Genomic DNA, 22,790 nt, shown 5'->3' on the forward strand with positions numbered 1-22,790 from the left:
GCAATTTACATAATGTAAGTGTCTTTTGTCTTGATTTTTAGATTGAGGACATGATAAATGAAGTCAAATTTAGCGAGTATGTGGAGACTGGAAAGCAAGTTACAAATATCAGTTTAGGAGATTTTATCAAACTTTACATAAATCATCGACCAGCATTTGGTCTGTCAATGAAGGAAATAGAAAATGCCTTCCAAGTTCTTGGTTATACTAGTGAGAATGGAGAAATTGTTATCAACAGAGGAAACTTACTGCAACAACTTCAGAGCAGAGGTGAGTATTTTTCTATCAGAGTTATATTTGTCTGTTCTGTCCTTTGTTTCAAAGAGTATCCATTGCAGTGAAAAGTTGTCTGGCACCATGTCCCAAGTTTCAATAGGTGGCATGTGACTTCATCTGTCTTTGAATTTTAAATGAAATAACCACATAAATTATCTGGCGATATATATATCTCAAGTTTCAATAGGTGGCATCATCCCTCTTAGAATTTTAAATGAAATGACCACATAAGTTATCTCAGTTGGGCTGTGTCCTCTTGTTTGGAAATTGCTCCATGTTCCAGGTATTCCATCTGCTCTCTGAAGAGTGTGAATACTGGAAAATATTACAATGCCATTATATTCATTAATGGTGTGTTCTCACCAGGAATACTATACTCAGTTCAAAAAAGTAGCAGTGGAAATTGAAGAGTTCAGAAACAAGTGACACAAATTTAGAAGTCTGGAATGATTTCAATTTGAAAAGGCTGGGATGGTTTAATTTAGAGATTAAGTGAATGAGTAGCAATGTGATAGAGTCAGAATTATTAATGGCATTGGCTCAGAGAAGGAAAATTAGCTACTTCTATATTCCAGCTTTTATCGTGAGAGCAGGACAGCACTCCAGTAAGCTAAAAGACAGCCAATTTAAAATGGGTAAGAGGAAATACTGTTTTAATCAACTCATTATTAACCTGTAGAATTCATTGCCACATGATGTTATTGCATAAAGGGCTTAAGAGGAGGTTAAAAAGGACTAGACATTTATGTAGATGAAGAAAACATCCACGGATACATGACATAGGATAAAACATTTTGAAAGGGATATAAATCCTCATGCTTTAGGGCATCAACCACTGACTGATGCAGGTTAGGAGTAAACTCCTATGTGCGGGGCTGTTTTGTAATAGTTGACTAAATGTTTTCTTGCACCATCCTTTGAATCACCGTGGCACCAGTCATTGCAGTAGACCATTGACCTGATCTGGGAATTCCTATGAAAAGGAACAGGTATAGGTGCAAGCTGACCCAAAAAGTTGCCTTTCCCACTCCTACAAATCTAACGTATATGCAAAAAATGTATGTCAGTCACAAGAACCAGTTGCTTTTCGATCGGTTTTCTTGCACTGGGATCAAGCATTCTGATTGGTGATATGGGCTACCCCACGGAGGAACTCAAACCATCCCATTTTGTCCTTATGCCATTTTTGCTAGAGATGTTTGTGCTGGATTTGTGTTAATGATGCTGTGAGAGAGCTTAAAGATTGTGGTTTTGCTTTGTGTGCAGGGGAGCACATGACAGAGGAGGAGCTGGCAGAGTGTCTTACCACTCTGTTGGGCATGAATCCAGAGGGCGGGAGATCTGAGATGGCCACCTATGATCCCTCAGGTATAGGATTAATGTTCTATGAAACATAGAAATAGGATTATTCAATGCCTTTAATGTAATAATGAAACTGCAAATCCTGTTAACCTTGTTACTCTAGTAGCTGTTTAAAAAGTTCAGCTGGGATTGCAAAATATAGTCACAGGGCCTAATCCTGTCCTTGGTCCATGCTGTTATCTTCTGCTGATGACTGAACCTCATGTATATATAAAAAACCAATGAGATGTAATGGTGTCCTTGACTACATTGTTACTGTTCATCTGCTGTGATCCACAGGCAAAGGAGATTCTTATAATATGCAAATTCTTCTCAGCTCCTTGCAGAATTGTCCACTGTGATTAGAACCTCTGACTTCTGCTAAATTCATGCACTTTCTGAATGTGTCCCAAAAATGTGTCCCAAATCTAAGTGTCTGTAATAACATCCAGATGGAATTTTCCACAACTGATGTATGTCTACTGAAGGTGCATCTGGGGACCAGCTTAGCGATGTAAGCCCCAAGTTTGAAACACCTGGAGTCCTTCGAAATTTAGATTTAAACCAAATCATCCCTTTGTGCTTCCAAAGTAGATACAATGAGTGTCATGCAGTTTTCTGATGCCTCACAGATGCCTGAGATCTTACCAATCAAGGACCAGTCCATTCTGCACAGATGTTAAAGATTCCAAGTCACATTTCATTAGGATCTGGGCCTAAATTTGTTCTTTTGTTCCTAAATGACTTGAAACAGAGAATGAAAATTGTTGTTAAAGCTACTGAAGAAATCTGAACAACAGTACTCAAAATACAACATGTTCAAGAGAGCTTTGTAACCATCTTTAAAAAAAAATCATGGATAAGTAACAGGAAAAAAGCCATGCAGGATTAGAGGAGTCAGAGATGGGGTAGACAACTGTAGTGCTATAGATTACGTAGCTTAAAGTTACTTCTCAGTGGGAATTGAAGAAGTGCTGCACCTCACAGGATCTGTGCCTTTGTTTCTTGACAAGGGGTGTATTAAGTATTAAACTGATACTACATAAAGGCCCTTTCATGTATTTTGTAGACATTCCATTCAACACTCTGCTGCTGACAAATCCTATTGATCTGGAAACCTGATTGCTTTAGGGATTGTTCGGTTGTTTATTCTTCCCCTTCCAGGTGCAGCAGCTGTGATTGAAGAAGAAATTCCAGAGGAAATCACAGCAGAGATATTTACTGCTGATATTCTTGGGTTACCTATTCCTGATCCAGACAAAACTGAAACAGAAAAAACCCATGAACTGCCAAGTAGCGTGAGGTCAGCAGAGTCATAAAGTTTGTAGTTTTCCAGCCAAACATGCATTTTCTGTAATAATCTTTTCTCCTCGTACACCCGGGAAACTATATTTTTGTACTTTTATTACAAAATAAAGTGAGCTAAGCATTCCTCAGGCTCTAGAATGTACTGTCAATTTAGGGAGTGTCACGAAGCTATGGGATCGAAACACCTCACAGTCTGGGCCAGTAGTCAAGCAGCAAAGGCGAATTCTGCGAATTCTACATCAAACAGAAGATCGACAGAGTCAGGGTCAACCTTCCAGGGTTCGATTTCACAAACGTGGTAGGGAGGCATGAAATCAAACTAGGTGGGATTGGCAGTTAACCCGTGTACTCCTCAATATCGCGAGAAGTGAGGTTGGCGGGAGAAACTCTCTTCCATTGACTTCCCTTAATGAGAACAGCCAGGTAAGTCAACTGTAGACAAGTTGATTCTAGCTTTGCAATTGCTGTAGCTAGAATTGCATATCTACACTTGACTTTAACGTCTAGTGTTGACCTGGCCTAAGTTTGGGGATCAAGCGGGAGCGACTTATTCTGTCTCTGGGATATGGGTTCTCACAATAGATATTTGGGTCACCTCAGAATGTGACCACCAACCCTTGCTGGTGGCCACTATGACAATTTTTCCTAAAATACTTAACGTTAAGAAAAAAATATACATGTCCAAATTATTGTAATTTATGCAAGTTTTTGGATACACTCAATAATTAGAAATAATTTACAGTTGTCTATTTTTTACTGGACCTAAACAGAAAAGAAACACAAAAGGTCTATGCATATTTTTCTGCTTCTTTAAACTGCTACAGTGAAAAGTGGCATTTGTGTATTTGTTGATATTTTTCACAGCAGACCTGCTACCTCGCTGGAAGCCTGTGAAAAGTGATATTATATGTCACTTTTCACAGCGGACTCACTCCACTGCAGCAAGGTGGGAAACAAATTAAGACCTTGATGTCTGGGAGGTGGGTAGGGGAGGTGTCGGGGGTGAAGGGTGATTGCGGGATGTTAGCCTAGGGTGGAAGTCTGTGACTCTGCTGTATGGCTGGAAACTGGAGGAGACAATAGGAAATGGGGAGAAGTCTCATACTGGTGGCCACCTGCTCCTGCAGTATTTATGGCTCTTGGAGGGGACACAGATTTGCTGGTGGTCCCAGGGAAGGTGTTATTGGTTTGTCCCTCCCTCCCCAGATCACTGCCCAGGAAGCTATAGCCATAAGAAAAGTTGAGAAACACTGCCTTAGGGGGTAGGGAAAATCACATATTACTGACCAATTACCTCCTAAACAGACACACCAAAAACAGGATTGGATTCAGCAAACTTGCTGCTCAGACTGACACAAAAATCACAAACACTGACCTGAAGACGTTTCTGAGTGCAACATTATGGCTTTGCTCTAAAACCATCCAGTGCGCCATTAGGGCAATCAGGGATCACCATGGTATAAGGATGCAGGGAGAAGAGTGAAATAAGAGCTGGCTCAGAAGTTCTATGCCGTGCATAATTCGCTGTCTGGGAAGAATCCTTCTGTGGATGGTAACGTTAGCTTAGGGCAGTTTACACTAAAGAGGTAATGCAAAACTAAACCAGTACAGCCCAGTTGCAGCATATGACAGGAAAAGTTGTTTAACCAAAACTTTGCAGTATAATAGCAATTAAAGAAGTACTATATCTCAGCGGTTCTTAAACTGTGGGTCAGGTCCCCAAAGTGGGTCATGACCCTGTTTTGATGGGGTCATCATGGCAGCTGTCAGCCTTGTTAGGGCCCAAAGCCCAACAGCTTCAGCCCTTGATGGCAGTGCTCAGGTTACATGTCCCCAGCCTGAGGCTGAACTAAGTCTTTGGTCCCCACCACCTGCAGCAGTGGGGCTCAGGCAAGGCTCTCCCCTCCTGGGGTCATATATTAATTTTTGTTGTCAGAAGGGGGGTTGCCATGCAATGAAGTTGGAGAATCCTTGCTATATCTGAATATATCAGAGTGATGAATTTTAGTGAAGGGAGCATTTTGTGATGTGGATTAAAATGGACTTTCATTTTTCTCTTATCTTTGTATTTCTATTTGGAGATGTTAGTTCCAATTAGTAGAGTAATACCAATGATAGAGCATCTCACCGTGTTTGTATGAAGAATGTATTGCTGCCAATACAAGCTGCTGCAGAAGGATCCTCTCTCCAACCTATTTGTTATATTGAACTTGTTTATTTCTTTTTAGTGCCCCACAACATCAGTGGGTCTTTGCATAATCAAGTGGCTGCTTATGAAGTACTCCATTCAATTGTGATGTTTATTGCATGGAAATTACTATTATGCACCACAGAAATAACTATAATTAGGGAACATAAGATGTGTACCTGGTTGGCACGGCAGTTTACAGATAAAAGTCAATACAAAATAAAAATAAAGTAAGGTGTAAAAAGGGTTTGTGACAAAGATTCCCTGAAAAGGTGATGCTTCATCTGACCCACTCTCCAACCAATTTTTTATATACAGTAAACCCTAGAAATGTGCAATTCATCACAACCCCCACCCGGCATGGCCCTGGTTCAAACCCCTTGGCTTGGCTCACCACCTGTGCATGGCTCTGGCTCAATGCCATCCTCCACCCCGCAACAGCCCTAAGCCACTCCAGACTTAACCCCCTTGCCCCCCTCCCACAGCCCCAACCCACCACCAGGCTTAACCCTCCCCAACTGTCCTCCCAACCCAAGGACTTACCTTTCAAAAGGAGCTCTAGGTGCTCCTGCTGCTTCCCCAGCTGCAGAACATGCATTCAGCTGAGGGAAAAAAAGCTACCCCTGACTTATGCAAGGGTGTGTGGGACCACAATCCTTCCATATGTAATACTGACAGACCTAGACTGCTGGCCCCAGGGACAGAACCTGTGAGCATAGGAGCTAAAGCCCTGCATTCTACCACATGAGGTAAAGGCCAGCTGGCTTGCAGATGAGGCTGTAGAGCAGACTTCACTCACCCCAGATGAGGTCTCAGTGCCTCTAGGTACTACACAGAGATAGGCGCACTACTGTATATTTACACACAGATGTACAGTGTTGGGTTAGATCCTCAGATAGAAATTACAATCTCCACTGAAGTCATTAGAGATACATTGACTTTCACAGCTGAGGATGCAGCTCAGTCTCTCTGCCTATCTTTTGATATTACCTCACAACATTTATATATGATGCCTGATGAACTGGATTATTAAATATCCTTTCCTTACTTTTAAGAATCATGTATGTTGTAAAAAAAATCACCAAACAGCAAACCACAAGTCTGCAACATAGTGCCATAACTATTTGCACATGGGCTCAATCAGAAACTAGTCACTCAAATAGCCTATCATCCATAAAAGAATGCACTTGAGGACTCTCAAAGATATCAGATGTCCTTAGTGTAAGAAACACAAAGTTAAGGAATAAATAGATAAAATATTTAATAAATAGATACAATATTTATTACTGATTGAGCACACTCTGTGTACTCTACACCCCATGTATACTTGCTTATACAAAGATGTGATCCCTGCTCTTGGGGCTCAGAGTGTAATTTGGACACCCAATAATGCTCAGACACACATACAGTAATACAGCAGACGATGGCTGTTCGGATTGTAAGAGGGAAGTGTGGTTCAGTGCACAGAGGCTGTCAGTCTTATTTCTAATCCCAGCTCTAATATTAACACGCTCATTAGAAAATTACCACTCTGCATCACTTTTCCTATCTGTTAAACATTTTAAACCTCACATAATCATTGGCAGAGTCAATTGTTTCTAAAGCTGAATATTATCATCGAGCTTTCTAAAGCCTGGGGTTGCGTCTTTTGCATATTTTATTATATAATTTTAAAAGCATTATATAAACAAGCAATCAACGATTCCTAAAAGTAGCCTTAAAGTTTCCAGTCCTGCAATTTATTGCAACACCTTCGTTGGCTGCAGGGGCAGGAGTGAAGCCACAGAAGGGTGCCATGCCACAGCATCTCCCTGGCGGCAGAGATCAACAAAACTCTTAACGATGATGAACTTTACTTCAATAAGCTTCACAGCCTCCGTATATGGCAGATAAAAGCAGCGGCGGGAAGCAGGGGTACAAAAGCCGCAGTGGTGTTAAGTGACTTGACCAAGGTCCCAGAGTGAATCCCATCCCACCTCCTCTATTACACCCCCCACTTCCACCCAGAGCCAGGGGTCCAGGACCCGGTCGAGCCAAACCCCTGTATATAATGGAAACCACTTGAAACCAGGGGGTGCAGCACGCCACACCCGACCTCCAGCACCTATGCCCAGAGCTGGTAAACAGACCCAGGAGCCTGGGTTCCCAGCTGCAGCCAGTGGGTGCCACAGCACCTCCTCGGACCAGCCATAGGACCCAGGACTCCCGCCCCCCGCGCCCGGGGCACTCCTCGAGGACTCCGTCCGGCATGTCCGCTTCAGCCCCGGCGGCGCCTCTCCCGCGCCCCACGAGCCCAGGCTGCCGCGTGCTGCTGCGGCGGCGGCGGCTCTGGGCGCCTGCGCAGTGCGCGGGTCCCGGCGGCGGGCGGCTGTGAGGCTGGGCGGAGCCGAGCGGCGGGAGCATTGTGCGTGCGGCGCAGGCAGCCGGGCCGGGCCGGGCCGGGCCGAGCTTCGCATTCTCCGCAGCCGCCGCCGCCGCCCCGTCCGCAGCAGCATGTCGGGCCGGTCGGTGCGGGCCGAGACCCGCAGCCGGGCCAAGGATGACATCAAGCGGGTGATGGCGGCCATCGAGAAAGTGCGCAAATGGTGAGCGGGCCGCGCCGGGCCCCCGCCCCTCCCCCCAGCCGCGCTGCTGCCCGGCTGGCCGCCGCGCGGGGCCGCAGCCCGCCGGGCGGCCCGGGACGGGGGCGGGGAGCCGGCTTCACCCACAAGCCAGTTCGCTCGGGCGAGTCACGCGAGGGCGGCGTGTGAGGGGGAGGCAGAGAGGCGCGCGCCGGGCTCCATTGTGCGGCTTCCCCGCGCTGTACCCGAGCCGCTCCCCCGCCGCGGGACCCCAGCCCGCCGCCTCTGCGGCTGAGGGCGCCCCCCCCGCCTTCCTCTAGGCGCCCGGCCCGTGTTCTCTGCGGCCTCATGGCCCGTGTCCTTCCTGCCCTTAGCCCCCCCTTGTGTTGCCTCCCTCGGCTCGCCCCCTAGGCGCCGTTCTTGTCCCCCTTGCCGAGACCGTCCCCTGTCGGCGACCTCCCTCATCCCCTTTCACGCTGCCTCAGAGAGCCCCTCCCCCCCCCGCGATCCCATCCCGAGGACTCCTGCAAAAGTAATGGGGGGCAGAGGAGTGACTGCGACGCTTTGGGACTTGTGAATGGGGGGGTGGCCACTCCCTAGAGTCAAAAAAAGAGCTGTAGGGGCCCGGCAGGGAGTGATGCACGGATGGTAGCAGATGGAGCAGGCATGAGTCAGACACCCCACCCCGCTCCAAGCTTTGGTCCCTTACAAAAGAAACCTGTTCTCCCTTCTCTGAAATTTCCCTGTCAAAAACACGGCGGGGGAGGGGAGTGAGGTTTTAAAGAGTCTTATCCGTGTAGCTCTTTAGGGAAACACGTTTTGAAACGGTTTGTGATGCGGCAGAAATAATCATGATTTTAGTCTGTAACTCCAAAAGGTGGTGTTTGTTTTTTCATGCTTGAGAGCTGGTGAAAACAAGTAGTAAAACCAGGATCTTGTATTAAAAATCCCAATAGGTTTCGAGTTACCATTTTTTTTAAGTTCAAAGGATCCCATATAGGCAAATCAGATGTGAACAAAAGTGTCTTATTCTAACGTTCTGGTGGTTTTAAATCCTGATTGGAATTGGAGAGGTGTAATTGCTACTTGAATTTATTTTGAATTACATAATTAAAGGTTGTACGCATAGTAAAATAATTCCCTTTTATTAAACCTTACAAGTGTTTTGGTGTTTTATGTTTTTCTCTTTTCCTAGTTTTATTATGAAAATCAACATGAAGCAGTTAAAGAATACAGTGGAACAGTTATTGTAGCAAAATAAACAGTCTGGTTTTGGATGGGATAAAGAGCAGTGTCAGTATGATTCAGGAAAGTGTTACTTTGTTCAAATGGCTTAACTATGTCTGTTTAATAGCTTTTGCATATCTATCCTAAAATGTCTTTTTAAAATATATAAAAACAGAGTAAATCCCTTGGGCCATATTTAATCTGCATAACTCATATTTTTGAATAGGATAAAGTGAGGGTTCCTGGTTTGCTGTGTAATTTATAACTTACACTAAATTGATTTAACAAAAGAAGAAAATATAGAAATAAATCTGAATTTTTTGTTGTTCTCTCACTGAACTGGATTGTTGCCATTTTAAAACCCTTGAACTCTCTGAATAGGCTGGTTGGCTGGAATCGGACAAAGAATGAAAACGTGTGTCCACTAATGCAGGGCATGGGAAGGAGATTTCAAAGTAGGAATCCATCTATTATGTTGGGAACTGAAGCACTCTCGTAGTGCTGTAGTTTGATGACAGCAAAGAGTTCCTGAAATAATACTTCTCATGTGGCTTTTTTAAAGTTCTTGCTGACTGGCTAGTTAGTATTGAGGGATCAAATGCAATATGTGAAAATGTGATAGTACTTTTTCTCGGTGGCAATGTAAGCTTGTGTGCTCTTTTTTATTTTAATTTCCTGAGATTCCATGAAAGAGAACACTTACTTGTTTCCTTTAGAAAAAAATTCTAGGCAGTGTATAGGAGAGACAGGAGTTGGACTGCTTGGAGAGGAGAGATCAGAGTTTGATCTTTTCTTCATGGTCAACAAATTAGGATGAGAAAGGCTAATCTTTTTTTGAAAGTCTTTTCTGCCATTATAGCTACTAAGCACAGATGCTAGCCTGACTTGTACCAAATGTAAAGATTTTAGGGTTAAAATGGGATTTCTGAATTTTAATGATCACAGGGTAACTTGTTCAAGGGCAACCTTACACAATTACTAAAAGCACTTATTCTGACCATTGGAAGATTTATTCATGTAACTTCTTGCACGAAGGTCTGACAAGTACTTGCATATACCATCTTGTACAAAGATGGTTTTCACATGAATCTGTTGGAGCTCATTGTTTTGTTAACAAACCTCATGTCTCTTTGTTCTTGTTTCTCATCCCCATAGTCTGTGTAGCATGAAAAGGCACTGAGATATTGAATATTTTGAGTGAAGTGATTAAAACATTATTGAAAAGGAGCTTGTTGTGAATTCTGAGATCTATATAAGCCTCACCCATACCTTGTTAAGAGCTACCTGTGCAACTTGTAAGGAGTGTGAGTGCCAAGTCTAATTTGTATAACTGGGAGCAGTTTGTTGCCATTCTTGTCTTTACTGTGGAAATACAACCGCTGGAGGCGAAAAGTCCCAACATAAGTGTTTCCATTGCTTAGTCAAAAATGGAGCACTACATAGTGGGACTGTAACAACATGAGAATATAAATATAAAAACGACCATACTGAATCAGACAAGTGGCTGATACTAGGTGCTCCAGAGCAGTGTTTCTCAACCTTTTTTTAATAAAGTACTACTTTTATTTAAAAAAAAAAAGGTAACCGCAGACTTCTCTCGCATACCCCTAATGGTTGAGAAACATGGTCCTAAGGTAACCTGAGGTCTTGAAACTCGTTCCATTCAATCTCTTCCAGATTACTGTACCCTTTTTCTGGAGTCAGATTTTTTACAACTCACTTAAAAACTACTTTCAGGAACATCACAGAAGACTACTCCTGAAAACTTGTTGACTTTCTCTCCTCTTGCTATCAATTAAATGAATTGTAATAGAAATATTATACTTGCATTTCAGCATAAGGTATATGAAGCAGTAGAATCAAGTCATTTTCTGAATAAACATTTACATTTTACTGACTTTACTAGTGTGTTTATGTAGCTTGTTGTAAAATTAGGAATTATCTAGATGAGTTGATGTACTCCCAGAAGGCCTCAGTGTATCCCAAGGGTACATGAGAAACACTGCTTCAGAGGGAATGAACAGAACAGGGCAATTTATCAAGTGGCATATCACTCTATGCACTATGGGCCCAGCCGTTGGATTGCATCATTGTCAGCCAGGAGGAGAGGTTATAACTGACTATCCAAATAATTCAATGGGCACTTATCAAAGATTTGTGACATAGTCTGAAGTTGATCTCAGCTGTATTGCAGGTCACTAGAAAAAATCCCATTTAAAGAGGTTGGCTGTAAAGGTGCCCAGTCCTGTTTGAAACAGGGTCAGAGAGGACCTCGGATGTCTTGGGAGATCAAAACCTGGAGGATAGAGGGTTGGATAAGTGATGAGAGAGTGGTTCATAACTGTCATCACTGGCCACTTGTTGTGACAAGCAGTTTTTGCTGTCATGTCCTCTGGCGGCATAAGTGACCATAAAGGCATCTAGGAGAGGTGAGCTGGTGTGTGGTTGAAGAGTTCATGTAGGAAAGTAGGTTAGTGTTCTCATGTATCTTGACCCCCAGCATGACAGAGGAGTACTCATGGCAAATTTGTGTGATGCTATGTTAAGTATTGGTAACTATGGCGACCAAGATGCCCATAAATTCCTGGTAACAATATGCATAGCATTAAGCTCTATGTTGACTAGCTCTGTGTGAGATGAGTGACATCAGACAGGAGAACAGTACTCTGCTGTTGAACAGCAGAGGGCAAGGACTGATGTTCTGAGTATCTGTGTGCTTGTACCCTGGTTGAACAGACCAATTTCCTAAGGAGGTTGTTCCAAGTGTTGACTTTGGCTTCCATCTTCCTCAAGTGATTGCGATACAATAATGACCTAGCCACTGTCACATGGAGGTAAACTGGGTTTAGCTCATGCTGCAGGGATTGTCCATTGAAGAAAAATGTTTAACTTGTGCCTTGTGCTTGCATTATGTGGATAAAATAACTAGATACTGTCTTGGAAAAGTTAGGCCGTAATCATCATTGATTACAATAGTTTGCCATGAATTTCACATCATCGTTCAAAATCTTGTCAGTTTTGGAGCCAAACTGAGCTTGGTAGGTGCAACAGGTGTCACTGACAAAGCCTAACTTGTGCAAGATTGTAGCTGGCAGTTTAATGTACGTTATTGAACCATATCAGTGGAAGAACAGAACCTTCAGGAAGACCGTTGATCTTATACTTCCAAAAGCTACAGCAGATGCCCTCGTGTACTATAAACTGCCTGTTTTGGAGAATAGCTATACTACTTGGACCTCCCATTGGGCAAAGTGAGAGTTTAAGCAAAAGGCCTCTGTGCCAGATTGAGACATAGGTGGCAGTCAGGTCCAAGAAGATGCCTCCCTTCTTTAGATTTTGTCGAAAACTGATTTAAATAAATGTAGTTATGGCCAGGATTTGGTCATAGGTGCTGTGTCCTTTCATGAGTCCTGCCTACTTGATCTGCAAGGTATCGTCCAAGGTATCTGGAGTGGTTCATTAGAAAATCAAATGCTGAAACACCTTGAAACACATAGACAGCAAATATATGGTGTGGAAATTAGATGTGTTGTGGGAGTCCTTGTCTGAATTAAAAATGGCAGTAAACCTTGCTTCATGCCAGATGTGTGATAACTTCTTCTCATTAATGAGCTGTATGTAGAACTAAGTAAGCCACTGTGATGTGTTTGGTCCAAGATGTTTGAGGAATTCCAGCAAGATGTTATCACAGCCTACTTCTATGCCTGATTTGGAGTTAAGTGTCTTATGCGGTTTGGAGCTATAAATGTCACTAATTGACTCTTACTCACATTCTGTTGCCAAAATAGGAGTATTTGTTATATACTTGCATTTGAATCACTTCTGCAGTGGTAGCTTTGGTACCCACAGAAAATGGCTTGCAGCCTCACTGGGCTTAACCAGTGGGTGATTTTGATATGGAGGTCCTTGAGCAGCAGTCACCTATCCAATCACGTTCCAGCACTTCTGACTGGAATAAATGAAGTCACATTTCTCCATAGATTTTTTCCACCAAGTAAGCCTGGCAATCTCCAGTGACTCAGTTAGGGGGTCAGTGATGTTGGGGTTGCCAGATAATTTGAATTTCCTGTACAAGTCATGACATTCGGCACTCAGGGCGTGAGTGTATATTGGATGACAGCCCTGTGGCATAGCTGAGCATGCAGCTTTATAACTGGAATCTTGGAATCGACATCAGGCTTCATCAGCTGGCACTCAGTGCAGTGGAATGGTAACTGCACTAAGTTCCAGTCCATCATAGAACTTTTCCCGGTATACCTTGCAGAAATTCTACCAAAACTTAGTTGAGCTTTGAACTGCGGGTAGCTGGAGCAAGCCCTATATGGCTAAGTGATGGTCTGTATTGGCTACAAGGGATGTTATCCAATACTATCAGCTCATTGGTTGTGAATGGCTGAGCTAACTGAAAGATGTGGTGTGTTGTTTTTCATCATGAATCTGTATTAAGTCATTTTCAGTTACTCTGTCCATGAACCATTCACTGTCATCATTGGAATCAGTATAACCCCAGTCAGAATGGTGACTTTTAAAATCTCCAGATAATATTGCTGGATGATCAAGTGTTGTGAAGACCTGCTAGTCCTAGTGGATTCAGTGGCTTAAATATGTTGACAATGCTAAAGCCACCAATCTGGATCACGTTGTAAAAACTGGAGGACAAAAGTGCAGCAGCATCAGATACGTCCACGCACATGTATGTTGAATGGCCATATTTGACCTCTGGGTGTAGAAGTGATGTTAAAGCCATTAATACTATACAATCCTTCTGTGTTAATTGCAGTATGAGTTTCCTGTAAACAGATTACATTAATGCTGTGATGAGTGGCTAAGGCACTAATGATGCTGCATTTGACTTCTTGTAAGCCTTTAAGATTAAGCTGAAGAATTTGAAAAACCAGTCCCATGGCTTGAAAGTTGAAACTTTTGTGGGTAATACCCACTTCTTCAGATAACCCATGAAAGCTCATTTCCTAATAATTTTTTTAGTCTTTAAGGTGCTACAGGAGTTATTTGTGAAGCTACAGACTAATGTGGCTACCCTTCTGAGACTATCTTATATAAATAGTATAGTAAGAAAAAATTAAGTTGTTCACTGTGTATGATTTTGATCTTTGAGATTAGTGCAGTTTACTCAATTGGATTGTTTTAGAGCACTATATCAAGGGGTCTAGAAGATCCTCAGGTGTATAAATGTGTGTTTTTGCATGCAGCTTTTCAACATATGACAAAATTGTGACCATTCCTGGTGCTACAAGGATTGAGCCCTATTTTAGCCAAAATATTTATAATTTTATAATCAGCCTATTCAAAAAGTGCCCACAATCTAATTTATCTTAATGGATTTAAGAGGCACCTATCTTGTCTCCCTAGCTCCTTATCATGCATAGCTTTCAACGCTTGAGAAGCACCATTAGATTCTGGGTAGGCTTATTTAAAACATTTTATACAATTACAAGAGTTTTTTGTCAAAAACATGGGAGATTTTGTCATATTTCAGTAAAATGTTTTTGTTTGTTTAATTTTTACTTGACAGAAGTAAACCTTAGAGCAGGGGTGTCCAACCTTTTTTCATCAGGGGCCACATGGCAAGTTTTTACATGTTCTGGGGGCTGAACACAAAATAGGCCCAAACTCCCAAGCCCCAGACTTAACCCCTCACAGCCCCAAACTGCTGTCCCCAGGTTTAACCCCCCCCACAGCTCCAAGTTGCCCCCAGATTTAAACCCACCCCCCCGCCTTCCACAACCAGGAGCCCTACACCCCACCCCCCGTGAGTTGCTGGAGCCCCAAGAGCAGAGCTGTGCTGAGCTGTGTCCAGCCCTGAGAGCCGCATTTAGCTGCGTGGCCACCTTATAAAAATGGCACCACTGCCAGCTCTGCTGGCCAGATTGTGGCCCATGGGCCATGTGTTGGACACCCCTGTCTGAGTATTTCAGTGAGAGAAAAATGTTTATTAGAGGTATTTGCCTGATGCATATCACAGGATTTTTAGAGAGAAGACGTAAGTGGGAGATCAAGATCTGGAGAACCCACATGAAAAAATTAGCAGGTGCTCAGCACCCACCTGTAGCCAAGCACACCTCTCAGTGCCACTTGCCTTCTGGCAGATCCAGTGACCAATTCCCCCTCCCTGTGCCTTCCATCTGATGCTAACAGCTGTTTCTCCCTTTCAGGACACTCAGAGGGAGGATGACGAGCTGGAACAGGGCATGATTTGCAGAGTGGGGGGAGGAGGCAGGAGGTTGGTGAAAGGAGTGAACTAGAAAGAGGTGTCTGCAGAAGTTGTGGTGGCTCATGGAAAGGGGATGGCATGTGGGGTGGAGCAGGGGTTGGGCGTGGGCATGGGTGTGGGGTGGGTTGAACACCCCCCAGCTAGAGGGTAAGTTAACTCCTGTGGGGCAAGGATATGTGGCTTAGAGTGAGGCAGAAAGATCATTCACAAATATATAGGATGTTAATAGTTAATAACTCAACTCCCACAAACACACCAAGAATATAGAGGCAACAAGAGACTGGATCAGTCTCCTGGTCTACATGATAGAGCACTGGATGCCACTGAGTTGCTGTGTGACTTTGCATAGGTCATTTAGCCTCTCTTTCTTAATTTTACTAAGCAGTAATACCCGGATGATGATACTTTACCTCTTCTTGTAAAGCATTTAGAGAGCTGCGGATGAAAATCATCATCATAATAGTCTTCTATCTGTGCCTTTGTTTCTCTGTTTGCAGAATGAGGATGATAATACTGACCTCATTTGTAAAAGGCTTTGAGAGCTACAGATATAAAGCACTATATAATAGAGGTGGTGGTATTATAGAAGTGCTCAATATTTATTATGGAAAAGACTGACTCCACAGTAGAAGCTTCCAAAGGAACACAGACTAGGAAATGTTAATGATGTGTGTGAGAGCTAAGTAGCAAAGTAATTCATTTGTAGAGGAGGAGTTTGAAAGATCAGGGTGCTCTCTACCAGGTGCGCTGTGGTTAACTGTAGATTGGTACTTTAGGTATTACCACTGAAGCATCTTTATTCACTCTCTCTCCTTGGACTGCACAAAATACATATGCTGTTTATCTTTCTGAGGTTGCAAAGATACATTACAGGTTTTATTGATGGTACTTCTTCCTTAAAGCAGATTTCCTTGGGTTTTGTCCTTTCCACTTCCTTGCTGAAAATTACTGATGTGTGGGATTTCTTCATGTGGCGCCATTAGGAAACCTTGTGCTAGAGATGTGTGAAATGAAACCTCAAGCATGTTAAGTTCATTTGGTTTATTAAGGTTCTTACAAACCTTAGACTAAGTTCTGGCTCTTCAAAGGTGACATCGCTTCAGAGGAAACTTGGTCGGTTTGTAGAACTTGGGCCTTGTGGGGTTTTTTTGTATCAAATTTGTACGTAATCTGTATCTTGACTGCAAAGATTGGTGAGTATCAGTTGTTTTGACTGAGTTTTGCATCTAATTTGGGGGTTTGTTTCAAGTTGAAACTGAAAATTCAGGGTTCAGACAGTGAAAATAGATGTTCTTCCATACAGATCAAAATTAAAATGTTAGTACAAAGCTGACTCTAGTATTGATCAAGTCAGGGACATCAGACTAATACAGGCCTGGTGTAGAATCAGTGGGTTAATAGGTTAATATTTTGCCAATGTTTTCCCTCTGTTGCTAACATTATTTCAGTTCCACTAACAATGGGAATGTTGGATGCCCTAGCATAACAATGCATCTGTTGACAGCATTTGACATTATATCACATAAACTTTCACAGAGCATGATGGTAAAATACTGTCAAGTGTTATATCCAAGCTAGTGTTTCCAACATTGCTGGTACTGGTGTAGTTAAAGAGGTGTTAGTACTTTCTCTAGTGTAACCAAGCCATCTGTTTGAGATTATGTAATGGTTTATAGGGCCCCTTTAATGTGGCTGAATTAGGTTGTGTTTGTGTCTCATTATATATTCCACTTGAGTCAGATTCTTCTCTCTGATATGCATGGCCCACCGATTTCAGTCAGAGGTGTGTGTGTGTATAAACACACCATTCAGATTAGTGCAGTCAAAAAGGTTTCTCTCTTCAACTTGGGAAAACAGTAGAATGCATAAAAATGGATCCTTAGGTATGTAATTGACATAGGGACTTTGATACAGAAAAACAGTTTGATGAAGAAGAGTTTGAACCAAAGGACATACTTGGTCAGTCCCGTCCCTCCCCGCCATTCAGTCCAATGCTATTTTAGTGGGTATTTTTAGTATTACAATGGGGTTTAAAGGCCTTTTTGCTAGTCACTGTTCAGATATCTACAAAGTCACCTTCCCAGCTCTGACGGGAGAGCCTAGAGTTGAAAAAATATTTTCATTTTTTCAATTTTGTTTTTGTGCATTTGAGAGCACATTTTCTTTCTAATAATGGCATTTTCTTTCCCATTTCCCCCCTTTCTCCTTCTGCTTGATCCCACAGGGAAGTCATAATTCTGTGATTTTCACCAAACTCTGTTGCAATGCAAGTGAGTGTGATGTGATAAATTCAGCATTATGACATCACTTCGTGACCATCAAGAGAAGATGGGGTATGCGGGAGCTATCCTTGTTTAAATACACATTGCTTTAGTAAATAACAGACATGGTAAGAAACTATGCAAGTAGTAGATTTCTTCAAGTCTGATCTCTTTGAAAGCCTCTGTTTAAATGGCATTGCTGTATCTGCAGCAAAGGCTTTCAGTTCTTTTCTGTTAAACATTTTTATTTCTGGTATTCCATATGCATACAAAAACCTTGAAGTTTCATACATGGAGCTCTGTTTCACCCACTAATGTATTGCATTTATATATGCAATTTGATGCTGAGTTTTCTTTGAGGGCTTTGGGGTTTATGTATGTAATTTTTGCATAAAAAGTCTTGGCTCTTTAAAAGTAAACCTTGAGTGATTATGTAACTTAAGTTAGTGTGTCCAAGCTTATGTCTACGTTAAAGAGCTTACAGCAGCCAGCATTGCAGCTATGCCATTGTAAGATCTCTTATGTAGTTTCTCTTTGCCAACAGATGAGAGAGATCGCATGGGCATAATTAAACTACTATGCCCCCTCCCCCACCCCCAAAAAAACGTGTTAGCTGTGTTGGTGGGAGAACTATTGGAACAAAGCGCTGTGCCCACTACTTATGGGCTAGCGTAACTTATGTCGCTCAGGGGCATACAATATTTAGACCCCGAGTGACATAAGTGGAAGTGTAAACATAGAGACATAAGAATTAAACACTAGCATTTATTTTAAATGCTTGAGTATCTGTTGCAGTTTTCAAAATATTGTGCAAACCTTAAAGGACCGTTGCTGCCCTAAAGCAAATTAAAGAAAATAATTTAGACAAAAATGTGATGCCCTTCAATGGTCTGATTGTCAAGCCACAAATATTGTCAAGGATGGCTGAGAAGCAATTGAAAATAAGTATTCTTTTCTTTTAACAAACTAACTTTCAAGCTGAGTATGGGAAAACTGAGACAGAGAATTGACAGCTGAGCAGTTACAATTCAGAAGCTTCTTGCTTCTGGTTCCAGGTTCAGTCAACTATGAGGCTGTGCTACAGTTCATAATTCATACAGCATCTAGGACATTGTGGGTGCTCTTGGAAACACAGATGAGTGTTTTATTTTAATTCTAGTTTACTAAAAGAAATGCTTTAATTGGCAGATCAGAGTGATTTTTCTCTGCAAAGTGAGTAACATAGAGGCCATCAGAATAGAATTTGGAGTTTTTTGAAATGGGAATATAATAAATATTGTGGATAAAAATATTGTAGGAAGTACTTGTATCATTTGTATTTGTGCTTATAAATTATAAAGCTGAATTCTCCTGCCTGTTCGTTAGACTTTGGAAGATATCTGTCAGTATTCGCAACATGTAAAATTTATTTGTTACCAAGTTTATAATGGTAGCTTAATTAAGAGTTTGTTTAAAAAAAAAAAGCTTGTCATCTCTCTTCTTCTTAATACTTGTGCTTTATAAAATCCCCATATTTCAAGCAGATTTGTAAAGTGAAGTTCATGGGTGTGATCCCATTAAGTTTACAGTTATTGCTCATATGCATAAATGTTTGCAGAATTGGGGCTTTGGTCTTCCATCAAAAATTATTATTCCATGTTGTGTTTCTGTTCATTACAGTTCATTTAAATCAGAAGAAAATCCTTTCCATTAATTATCAAGGATTAAAATACTGTTTAGGAATCTTAGTGGAATTGAAATGGGGCTAATTTTTATATTAGAAAGAAAAAGTTACTAATATAGGTTTCCTCCTGTGTTCTACAGTCTATCCAATGAAGATGCTGATTTGAGGCTGCTTTGAGATGCTAACCAGGTACCTTGAACTTTCGGTTTTCCAGTGCAGCATCTCTAAGTAATATTTTGATGGAGAAGATTAAAAAAATCTTGAGATTAACAATTCATTCTTGTTTCCATAACTTCAAAGGCTTTCTTAACTAGAGATGAGTTTGGATTGTTTTATATCTTTAAAACAAGCAAACTCCATATCATAATAATCTCTTTACAGTTTTTCTTCTCCTTAGCATTTGCACAGTCTTATCTCCACTGCCATTTTTATCATGTTTAGGAACAGAGTTCAAACTGAGTTCTAGTTAAATTAGTTTCTGACATGCTTTGGCCATCTGGTGTGAATGAATGGGTGGCGCTAAGCCACATTTACAAAATTATGATCTAAGAACTGAAGCAGGAAGCCATTTAATCGGAATGTTGTTTTCAAATACAAATTTCAAACAAATGTGAATGTAGGAAAAGACAAAATTTCTTAGTGAAACGCCATAAATATTTCCTTTTCTAAGCAGGAAAGAGTATCTCTTAAGCTAATGAAGAACAAGGTTGACGTTGTCTGTAGACAAAAGGGAAAAAGATGGGAGGATAATGATGGCACTTATAGAATGTGACTGCTGCTGATTCTGTAAGCCTTTCCTAAAACCTTGAAGCAGATGTGCATTCATGGTAACAGGAGTGACAAAGCTTTTCCCATTCTGCTAACATGTATCTTATAATGTATTAAATAATAGATTTGGAATCCAGTGGTAGTATTGTGGGATTTCTAAAAGGAAAAACAACAAAAAATCCTCCGAGGCCATAAATGTTTTGAAATCTTGCCAAATTAATTTCTGTTGCTGCTCAATAACATTAGTGTGGTTTTGGTAGGTTTTTAATTGAGCTGTTTGCAGAATTTTATTTTGAATCTGCGAACCATCAGTGAAGATCTGTGACCTGAAAACTGATTACCAGAGACGAGATGAAATTTTTCTGACATAGTGGACCTTCCTTTAGTGTTCTTGTGTAGTGATTGTTTCCAGGGAGTCAGACTCCCAGTTTTTTAGTTCTTGGAATCCTTGCCATCTCCCCGTTCTGTGTGCGTTCACAGCCTCAGGTTTGAGTGACAAACTCCCAACAGTTTCCTTTTGCAACTCATCAGTGACACTTCATGGCTGTCTGGCTGTCGGGGGTCTTCGTAGAGTATGGTGGGCTAGGTTCCACAGTATTCTGAACCCCTCCTGGTCCAGGGAGCCAGTGTTCTGGAATCAGATTCTAGCCTTTTGTATGGCAGCACACACTGCTACCAACAGGCCAGCCTTAATTTCAAAAATATTAGATATGCATGTTGAGTGAATTATAAAATTGCTGCCAGAAAATTTCTCTTCAGAAGTAAAATTCCAATTATCAGACAGCACCTAGATTTCAGGTATCACTAAATTTAACTATACAGAAACCAAAATGCCACGTGTCTGAAAACGTCTGCTGTATTCAGAGTTAAATAAAACTTGAAAACATTGTAGTTGTATTTTTGGTGGGCTAGAATTCTGCTTAACAATATCTCTTACTCAGGTCTAATTACTGCTACTACAGTTACTCATCTAAGCTAGTAACTGCTTTTGTAATTGTGGAATTATTTTCAGGCTATAATTTGGGTTTGTTTTTGTTTTTTTTAAAAGAACGCAGGTAATTGTACTAAAGATGCCGACAGAGATCATCTTAACTGTATGATCACCCATTTAAATTTATGGCAGAATAGTAAGTCATTTTGTGAATATGAAGCTTTTAACTTTAACTTCTTCCGAATTGTAATTTTACAGGGAGAAGAAATGGGTGACAGTTGGTGACACATCCCTCAGAATTTACAAATGGGTACCAGTAACAGAGCCCAAAGTTGATGATGTAAGTATTTCTAGACATCCTGTAGCTATCTTGGAAGCTTTGGAATTGTAAGCCAGTATTTAGTCAAAGTGATAAAGGACATACTGTGTCTCCTCAAATCTCAAAGTTAAGATTATGGTGGGCCTAGGTACTCGAATAGAAGACGTCCAGGGAAACCAAGGTTGCTGCAAAAAGTAATGTTGGCAAATCAGTAGGGTGGCCCTTTCTTCCCTTGTCTTACTCTAATACAGTGGTTCTTAAATTTTTGCAGTGGTGACCCCTTTCACACAGCAAGCCTCTGAGTGTGATCCCTTCCCTTATAAATTCAAAACACTTTTTTGTCTATTTAACACCCATATTAATGCTCGATACAAAGCCAGGTTTGGGGTGGAGGCTGACAGCTTGTGACCCTGTGAGGGGTTGTGATGTCCTAGTTTGAGAATCCTGGGTCTAGTATATGTCTTTTAAAGGGAAGCTGTTAATCTGAAAATGTGTCAGTTTTAAAAATAATTATAGATTCTACATCCCCACATTCCAATTTCATAATATTTTCCTATTTTCAAAACAAACATTTTCTTTCTGAAAGACTTCTACAACCATTAGAGGAAAGTAAATTGTGCAGATGACTGCACATTTTGTGTACCATATCTTTGCTGTGTATAGTGAAACAGTTGCTACATCTCTTAAGAGACACCTTTATTTGCATCTTTTTGATTCCTCTGTGTATGTGTTGTTGATAAAAGTATTTTAGAATTCTTTGGTGTAAAAATAGTATGAAAATGTGAGATATTGTATTGGTTAAGATGTTCATACCAAGCAATGTAGAATGTTCCCTGCTAATATAATAATTTTCTCCTGATAAATAAGCATTGCACCTGCAGCATATTGAAGTTTTTACTGTGCAGTGCATTGTGAATTCGCTGGTTTTTTTTTGCTATGATAGTCACACATGGCATAAAACAGCATATATAATGAAAATAAAAATTAATAGCACTTATCTTTTCATCCATAGATCTCAAAGTTCTTTAAAAAGGTAAGTATGCATTATTACTCCCATTTTACAGGTGGATAAATTTGTGCAGAGAAATTATGATTTACCCAAGGTTCTACAGTAAGTCAGTGACAGAAGCGGGGAAGTATAGCTTGGATCTTCTGGTAACCTGCCCACTAGAGAGAGAGAGAGAGAGAGAGAGAGAGAGAAATAAGTCCCAGTTTGATGGATCAAACAGTTTAATATTGTAGTATTCAGCCTATTGTTGCAGATCCCAATGGACCACTGACTGTCAAAATAGTGGTTTTCACTATGTTGTCAGAGGATCCCCAAGAGGACTCGGACTGAGATTTTTCAAAGGGGTCAGCACCTCCACTAGAAATTTTTTAGGGGTCTGCAAATGAAAAAGTTTGAAAACTACTGGTCTAATAATAGTAATGTCCAAAATAGTGGCTATTAAGAAGACTGAAGCCTGGATTCATGCTGCTCAAAACCCAGCTTCCAGGCCTAACTGTGTCCACTGATTGGGATTATGTTAAACTGAACTAGTCTTTTTCCATGACTTCGTTTGCCTTGCAGAGTCAGCTCCTTAAGGTGCAAGACATGCCATGTCTGTCCTGTTTTAAAGATGTGTCCAATCCACCAATCTACCATTTTCAGTTCAAGAACCTCCGTTTGGACAGTTTCTTTAAAGAATCTCTGTTGCCTGTGGATGGCAAGAAGT

The 22,790-nt window shown here is 41.3% G+C and overlaps 2 protein-coding genes across 6 annotated transcripts in view; both read left to right on the plus strand.

Moving 5' to 3' along the window:
- CFAP251 (cilia and flagella associated protein 251) overlaps nt 1-3,039 on the plus strand; it is a 40,271-nt gene extending 37,232 nt beyond the window's left edge. For all 3 annotated transcript variants that reach the window (XM_075012644.1, XM_075012645.1, XM_075012646.1), the window contains 3 exons: nt 42-270; nt 1,543-1,644; nt 2,782-3,039. In XM_075012644.1, coding sequence (XP_074868745.1) covers nt 42-270; nt 1,543-1,644; nt 2,782-2,936 — 486 coding nt within the window. In that variant the 3' untranslated portion in view covers nt 2,937-3,039. The remainder of the gene's footprint in view (nt 1-41; nt 271-1,542; nt 1,645-2,781) is intronic.
- Nucleotides 3,040-7,487: 4,448 nt separating this feature from the next.
- Nucleotides 7,488-22,790, plus strand: part of BCL7A (BAF chromatin remodeling complex subunit BCL7A) — a 32,456-nt gene continuing 17,153 nt past the window's right edge. Inside the window, exons 1-3 of one of the 3 annotated variants that reach the window (XM_075012678.1) lie at nt 7,488-7,698; nt 21,015-21,096; nt 22,088-22,108. In XM_075012678.1, the coding sequence (XP_074868779.1) occupies nt 7,607-7,698; nt 21,015-21,096; nt 22,088-22,108 (195 nt within the window). In that variant the 5' untranslated portion in view covers nt 7,488-7,606. Of the gene's footprint in view, nt 7,699-19,220; nt 19,247-21,014; nt 21,097-22,087; nt 22,109-22,790 lie in introns of those variants that run through there. The other 2 variants (XM_075012680.1, XM_075012679.1) reach the window with 2 other exon arrangements.

This window comes from Carettochelys insculpta, chromosome 18, assembly GCF_033958435.1.
Source record: "Carettochelys insculpta isolate YL-2023 chromosome 18, ASM3395843v1, whole genome shotgun sequence".
Classification (NCBI taxonomy): Eukaryota; Metazoa; Chordata; order Testudines; family Carettochelyidae; genus Carettochelys; species Carettochelys insculpta.